Source organism: Podarcis gaigeae, assembly GCF_964106915.1.
Source record: "Podarcis gaigeae genome assembly, chromosome: 3".
Lineage (NCBI taxonomy): Eukaryota > Metazoa > Chordata > Lepidosauria > Squamata > Lacertidae > Podarcis > Podarcis gaigeae.
Window position 1 is genome coordinate 3,645,838 of NC_139680.1, and position 8,231 is coordinate 3,654,068.

At 47.1% G+C, this 8,231-nt stretch overlaps 1 protein-coding gene across 3 annotated transcripts in view; it reads right to left on the reverse strand.

The window, feature by feature from the left end:
- COMMD1 (copper metabolism domain containing 1) overlaps positions 1-8,231 on the reverse strand; it is a 71,136-nt gene that overhangs the window by 44,026 nt on the left and 18,879 nt on the right. For 2 of the 3 annotated variants that reach the window (XM_083730879.1, XM_083730880.1), the window contains exon 2: positions 7,025-7,306. In XM_083730879.1, the coding sequence (XP_083587005.1) occupies positions 7,025-7,306 (282 nt within the window). Of the gene's footprint in view, positions 1-4,269; positions 4,696-6,427; positions 7,307-8,231 lie in introns of all 3 variants that reach the window. The other variant, XR_014561945.1, reaches the window with a different exon arrangement.

Below are 8,231 nucleotides of genomic sequence, written 5' to 3' on the forward strand. Positions count from 1 at the left end.
CACAGTTTCAAACACCAGGGAGGGGCGGAAGAAGGAGGGAAAGAGCGCCAAGAGATGTTATCTCTGCCAACAGCCAGGTCACTTTGCCAGAGTCTGTCCGCAAAGGAAGGAATGGCAAGGGATGGCGGGAACTGTTGGGGGGAAGGAGGAAGAAGAAATCACGGAGCAAGTAAAAGCCAACGCCTGGTTGCCAACATCAGGGCACAGCAGCCAGGCCAGGGAGTAGTGAATGTGCCCACGCCGGAACCCCCAAGACCAGCGCTTGTGATAGAGGTGTTGCTGGAACTGGCAAACGGACACCCACTAAAGATAAAAGCGCTATTGGATTCAGGTAGTTCCTGTAATTTCATGAGTAAGGAGTTTGCAGCTGAACACCAGATACAGACTATCCCATTAAGTAAGCCTTTGCAGGTTACCACGATTGATGGGAGGGAACTGTTGGGAGGAGAAGTGAACCAACAGACTGTACCAATGATAATGAGGGTGGCAAGACACACAGAACTGATAGCGTTTAACGTAGCCACCTTGGGAGGAGCTCCTATTATTTTGGGAATGAGCTGGCTGGCACTACACGATCCGCTAGTGGGCTGGCATCAGAGAGTGGTTTCCTTTGGATCGGCACATTGCCTAGAACACTGCAAGGAGGGAGAGGCTCAGGCAGGGGCCAGGGCCACTCTAGCAGGGATGGAAGTGATGGACAAGGGGAAGGTGCCACCACAATACGCTGACTTGATTGACGTCTTTAGCGAAAAGGAAGCAGATAAACTGCCCCCCGCACAGACCCTTTGACTGTCAAATTAACTTACTCCCAGGAGCACAATTGCCAGTGGGCAAGCTGTATGCAATGTCAGACAGTGAGATGCAGGAGTTAAGGGAGTTCATTGACAAGAACCTCAAGCGAGGTTTCATCAGAGAGTCACGAGCGGTGGGGGGCAGCCCAGTGTTCTTTGTGGACAAAAAACACACGGGTAAACCCAGGCTTGTGTGTGATTTCAGGGGCCTAAATGCAGTGTCAGAACCAGTGACATTCCCTATGCCTAGAATTGATGACATTCTGACACGTGTGAGAAAAGGGAAAAATTTTACCAAGCTGGACCTTAGAGGGGCATATAACTTGATACGTGTGAGAAAGGGGGATGAGTGGAAAACCACTATGTTCACCCCCTTGGGGGCCTTTGAGTACCTCGTTATGCCCTTCGATCTACAGGCGGGCTCGGCCTGTTTTCAATCGTTCATGAATCACGTCCTGGGGCCATTGCTCTACAAGAACTGCGTAGCGTTCTTAGATGACGTCCTGGTATACTCAGAGAATGAGGAGCAGCATGTGCAAGATGTAAGAGAAGTACTGAGCAAACTGCGAGAAAATCGGCTGTGGGTGAAACTGGAGAAGTGTCGGTTTCATACCAGGGAGGTGGAATTCCTGGGGTACCGGTTGTCTGACAAGGGATTGGCCATGGATCCCAGCAAGGTTCAAGCGGTACTGGAATGGAAAACACCAAAGACCAAGAAGGACGTGCAAAGATTCCTGGGCTTCGGAAACTTCTATAGGAAGTTCATCAAAAACTTTGCCCATTTAACAGCGCCCATCACGGATTGTCTTAGCAGCAAGAAAAAATTTGTTTGGACGGAAGAAGCGCAGCGGGCGTTCGAACACTTAAAGCAGGCGTTTGCGTCGGAAGAGCAACTTTTGCACGTAGATCTACAACAACCAATGAGGGTGGAGACTGACGCGTCAGACCGAGCGGTGGGGGCCGTGCTTCTCCAGCCAGGAAAAGATACGTCCGAATGGAGACCGTGTGCGTTCTTCTCGCGGAAGTTGAACAAATCCGAGAGGAACTACACAGTATACGACCGAGAACTGCTCGCCATTCATGAAGCATTCCGGAGATGGCGCCACTTGCTGATTGGGGCGCAGCACAAGATTCAAGTCCGAACTGACCACAAAAATCTGGAATACTGGAGAACAGCACGAGTGCTGAACCAGAGACAAGTGAGATGGGCCCAGGAGTTCTCCAAATTCCACTTTGAGATTCGTTACGTGCCAGGCTCCGAGAACGTGAGGGCGGACGCTCTCTCCAGGAAACCTGAGTACTTAGAGGGGGAGGGAGCGCCTGAGGCAAGGCATGTAATCCCTGAAGACCGCTGGGTGTGTGGGGCGGCATTGGTGGGGCAGAGGGAACTGATAGAGGGTACTGAGAATGATGAATACGCCCAAGAGAAATTCAGAGAACTCAGGAGGACAGAGGAGAACACAGGGGGGTTTGAAGAAAAGAACGGGGCGTTGTATTACAAAGGGGCACTGTACATACCAGATGGGGAACTGAGGGGCAGAGTACTCAAGCAGTTGCATGACAGCCCCACAGCGGGGCATTTTGGACAGCACAAAACCATGTGGTTGGTTACCAGAGAGTTTTGGTGGCCCAAGGTGAGGGAGGACGTACGGGAATATGTCAGGGGTTGCGACAGGTGCCAGCGAGCGAAAGGGGAGAGGGTGGCGCCAGCGGGGCTATTACAACCCTTACCCACACCAGAAAGGCCATGGGAGGCAGTATCCATAGATTTTATGACGGACCTGCCAAAATCCAAGGGCAAAACAGCTGTCATGGTGGTGGTAGATCTATTAACTAAGATGTGTCATTTTATAGCCTGTTCCCATGCGGTCACAGCGGAGGAAACTGCCAAGTTATTTGTAGAGCATATTTTCAGGTTGCATGGCGCCCCCTTGAGGGTGGTCAGCGACAGAGGAAAACAGTTTACTTCCAGGTTCTGGAGGAAACTTATGAGCTTACTGCACGTGGAACTCAATTTCTCAACTGCCCGGCACCCAGAAACAAATGGGCAAGCGGAAAGGGCAAACGGGATTTTACAACAATACCTGAGGTGTTATGTAAAAGACAGAGAAAATGATTGGGTAGATAAGTTACCTCTGGCAGAATTTGCCTACAACAACGCGGAGAACGTGTCCACAGGGATGAGTCCTTTTCTGGCAAATTATGGGTGTCATCCCCGGGCATTTCCAGGAGAAGGAGGGGAGAGGTGGAGCGTGCCAGCGGCGGAACACTTTTTTGAAGAGATGGAAGCGATCCACCGTCAGCTTCAACTTAACTTAGAGAAAGCCAAGGAAGAATATAAGAAACAAGCAGACAGAAATAGGAGGGAAGGTGAAACTATAAGGGTGGGAAACCGGGTGTGGCTATCCACCCAAGGGCTACCGTTCAAGGGAGGGAGTAAGAAATTGAGACCCAAAAGATTGGGACCCTTTGAGGTCATACAGCAGGTCAACCCAGTAACATTCAAACTCAGACTGCCCAGTCACATGAAATTGCACCCAGTATTTCACAGGTCATTACTGTCGCCGTACCGAGAGGGACGTGAGTGGGGGGAGCGTGAGAGAGAGGTCACCCAAACGCCCGTGATAGAAGAGAGAGAACGCGACATGAACGTGGCAGGAATCATTGATTCCAGGTGGAAGGGGAATCAGGTGGAATATCTGGTAGAATGGGAGGGGGAAGTTGAGTCGGAAAACACTTGGGTACCAGCAGAGTTAGTCAAGGACGAGGTTTTAATAGAAACATTTCATCAGCGTTTCCCAAAAAAACCGCAACCCGTGGCACGATTTAGAAGGGAACACTTTGGGACCACCGATGAGGAAGGGGAGTTTGAAGGGTTCCCAGAGTCAGGGGTGGGTGAGGAAGCCGACTCCGACGAAGAAGAGGAAGACGAGGAGAGAGACGGTACGCCGTGGTTAGAAGTGTTTGAATCCTCGGACGACGAGGAGAGTTCCTTCCGGGGCTTTCCGCCCTCACCGCCAGTGGGAGAGGAGGCGGGGGTGTGTGAAGGGGGCCCTGGGGGGGAGGTGGATGTCAGGGAACTGCCATCGGAGGGACAGGTGGTGGAGAGGCTCCAGGAGAATAGGAGAGACTCTACAGCAGAAGAAGGAACCAGTAGGGGGAGAGCAGGAGTTCCAGCGGAAAGGGAATCGGGGGAGAGGCTCTGGGATACTTCTAGTGAGAACAGTGAGGAGGTAACAAGACCCCCTTTAGCAACCCCCACCCCTCGCCGGAAGCTGTCACGCAGAGAGTCCAGGAGGCGCATGTCCGTCAAACAACTTTTATGTTGGAGTAAGTTGCGTAGACGCCCACTGTCGGATTCTACCAGCGACTGACGGAGTCATGCTTTGGGAGGCTCCGTTAGTGCCTAGGTTTGGGTGACCAGCCAAACCCCAGAGGGATCAAGCTTTTACGCACAAGCAGCTCATTATCCCATCACATTCACTTTATCCAGTTACATAACTGTTCCAGCTAATACGTATATTTTCAAGGTGAACAAAGCTCAAGCGATTACATTTATCCTGGTCACTAGGGTGATCAATTTCTAATAGTTTTTACTTGGGAGATAGTATATTTTTAATAAATTGCCATTATTACACCTGTCATACAAAAGTAAAGTAAGACATTTAACAGTCTGGATTAAAGTTGCAGGAAATGGGAAAACACTACTGCTCCTCCATGTCTGTGCAAAGTCTTTCCACAACTACTATAAAAGACATTTTGCATGCTTTCTCCTGCCTCTTAACACCTCTAACTTTGCTGCTTCCTTTGCTGAGCCTGCTTCTAAAAAGGTAAAGGTAAAGGAGCCCTGACAGTTAAGTCCAGTTGCAAACGACTCTGGGGTTGCAGCACTCATCTCACTTTACTGGCCGAGGGAGCCGGTGTTTGTCTGCAGGCAGTTTTTCCTGGTCTTGTGGCCAGCATGACTAAGCCACTTCTGGCGAAATCAGAGCAGCACACAGAAACACCATTTACCTTCCCGCTGGAGCGGTACCTATTTATCTACTTGCACTTGGATGTGCTTTTGAACTGCTAGGTTGGCAGGAGCAGGGACCGAGCAACGGGAGCTCACCCCGTCGCGGGGATTCGAACCGCCGTCCTTCTGATCGACAAGTCCCAGGCTCTGTGGTTTAGACCACAGTGCCACCCGCGCCCCTTAAAATATATGTAGAAACCACTATTTCATGTGATCAGTCTGTAATGGCAATCAACTCGAACAACACAAATTTGATACAACCACAGTTTTCCAACTTCCTATTTCTTCCCCTTTGAGATAACTGTAAAAATTCCTACACATTGCAAAGGATTCTGAAACAGATTCTGAGGGCATTCTCAGGTCATGAAGGGTGCCATCCAGGCCTAACTGCTTCTCCATTAAGTGTGCATTTCAAAATGCACTCAACATTCCCCTGAGATAGTGCCTTTCACAAAAAGTTCCACAGTTTCTCACAATCTGTGTACTTGGGAGCTTGTCCACCAAGGCTAAGCATCTCTTCAAGGAATCTCTGGTCAGTTTCTGTGGAATGCCAAGTTTCCTAAGAACACAATCTTAAAATGGCTGGCATATGGTAATGATAACAAATGCCAGCACATTCTGAAACAGGGAGGGGAGAGAAAATTATTCAGGTCACTTAAACTATTTGTACAATAAACTATCTGAGATAAAGGTCTTGAGAAAAATTCACAGGATGATGTTATCGTTAGCTTTGACCAGATCAAGGAATATCAGATAAAGGATCTGATTTTAGTTATTTGGGATGAGTGTAAAACTAAAATGAGAAAGTGACTTTAAGAAGGTAATGCATTTAAGAGATGTAATGCTTTCAGAAACATATATTAAAGCAGTACTTCTATCTTTTAACTTGAGCAAAGAGTTAGCCATAGTGCTGCTGCTGCATGACATGCTTCTGTTTAACATTAGTAGGTGCCAAGAAGAACCAGAAAGCTGAGAACAGATCCCCCACCCCAAAACCTGGCTAAATCCTTTTTTATACCTAACTGTTCCTCCAGTGAACTGAGAATAGCATTTGAACGTCGCAACAGCTCAGTCAGCTAACTAAGTTGTGAAAGAGTGACTTGCCCAGTGAGCTTCAGAGCCAAGTAGATATCTCAAAATAGGTTTTGCATGCGCAATTGTAAAGCTCTCATCACAACAACACCAAGGCTCTCAACCAAAGTCTCTCTTCTTCACACATGGTGTTTTTCTTACACAGAAGGTAACTGGGAGTCAGCTCCTGTTCTCCAATAATTCTACATGTGTAGAAGCAGCTTGGCTCACACATGTGTAATTATTGCAGAACAGGATTTGTGTAGAAGCAGGCTCGGGGACGTGGGTGGCGCAGTGGGTTAAACCACAGAGCCTAGGACTTGCCGATCAGAAGGTCGGCAGTTCAAATCCCCACGACGGGGTGAGCTCCCGTTGCTCAGTCCCAGCTCCTGCCAACCTAGCAGTTCAAAAGCAAGTCAAAAGTGCAAGTAGATAAATAGGTACCACTCTGGCGGGAAGGTAAACGGCGTTTCCGTGCGCTGCTCTGGTTCACCAGAAGCGGCTTAGTCATGCTGGCCACATGACCCGGACAAACACTGGCTCCCTCGGCCTATAGAGTGAGATGAGCGTGCAACCCCAAAGTCATCCGCAACTGGACCTAATGGTCAGGGGTACCGTTACCTTTACATATATTTACCTGAAAATAAGTAAAACACTTTTCAACCATATTCACATCTAATGTACATTTGTTTAGGACTGCAGACACCAGTGATCAGCTGATTGGTAGTGCATGGAAAGCCTATCAACAATCAGCTGATTGTCGGGACTTTGAAGGCCCATGCACAGCACTTTGCAAGTTCTGATAACCAGCTGCTTCTTGGGGCTTGCAAAGCATTGTGCCTTTGACTAGATTTCGAACTGTGCATACTAAAATGCTTCAGCTGATATCACTGTGATGTCACGTGACTGACAAACCTGCCAGTCTTGTTCCACAAAGGGGGAAGATAAAGATCAGTCCTGTTGGTGAGAACCAGTTCTCTACCCCTGAGTAAACAATAAACTCTGTAAGATTGTATCAATAGACACCCACAACTTGGCAGAGTGATCTGTGTCTGTACGGTTTCTCAGTTGTCTGACATGGTTGGAAGCTAAACCCCATGTTTAAGAAACAGTTTCGCACTGATAAAACAAGATAAAAATTGCTCACCTGTCCATGCTTCCCCAGTTCCATTTCAACTATTGCCACAGGGCTGTTTAACTGGTCAGCGTGTCTTGACTGAGACTTTAAATCCACTCTCCAGCTGATGTTTTTCAAGCTATTTTCCCACTTGCTTTGATTTATAAGGCTGTCTCGAATTTTCACTCGGTGGCTTTTCCAAAATTTGGCAATAACTGCAGCTTGCTCAGTTGTGATGCCGCCTGGTTTCTTCGTCTGTGCAGTCAAAAAAGCCTCTAGCTGATTTAAATCCATGTCAGCCGAAGCTATTGACTGAAACAGAAACAAAAAAAATAGATTCAGGTAGGTAGTTGTGTTGGTCTGACGCAGACGAAATAAATTGTCCAGTAGACATTTTTTTAAAAAATTAAATTAAAAATATAGTCTGTTTTAGTTTACTCTTAGAAAACTGAGGTATGGAATACAAATCCCTAATAATACTACATTAGTTACCACTCCTCATTCTTGCAGAAGGAAAGAGAATGGATTCAGTTAACCAGTTCCCAAAACATAATGCAGTAGTATATAATCAAGGAAGTGCGGACAGTGAACAGAAAAGGCATAAACTCTTCCATAACATACATTATTTGGTCCTTAATACACAATAAGCAGCTGTGTGAACTGCATGACACTGTACTTTTGTGCCTACTATTGTAGCTGCAAGCAAGGTGCCAGTTCCTGTCAGGTTCTGAGTTCAGAGTTGATTTCCTCCCCACCCCATCCAAGTAAGCTACCTTCATTTTCCTTTGATTTCACGGCCCCTTACAATGGAGAACCCCAGATGTACCCCATGAAGGAATTCTTCTCCCATAAGGCAGAACTTTTTCGAGAAGCACAGAGAACTCATGAGAAGGGTGAGCGGTGAAAGCTGCCTGGTATTAGCCAGCAGGTATGTGAAATCGTGGAACTCTGAATATTTTATATTTAAGCAGGAAAAAGAATCATTAAAGGCTCTTAAAAATGAAAAAAAAAAGTTTGCTAACCTGCCTAGAATAAATCTGTTATGGTTCTATTTGTTCCAAACCGCTGCCTTCTCACATCTCGCCCTATAAAATAGTAATACTTTCAAATGTTACTTCCATAATGGAAGAATAATTGATCAACAAGATGGTTTTTATATTAGATCCAAAAGGAAAGCAGCCCTACTACACACACAGCAGGAAATACAAATATAAATTCATTATGTTTTCTGAGAAAT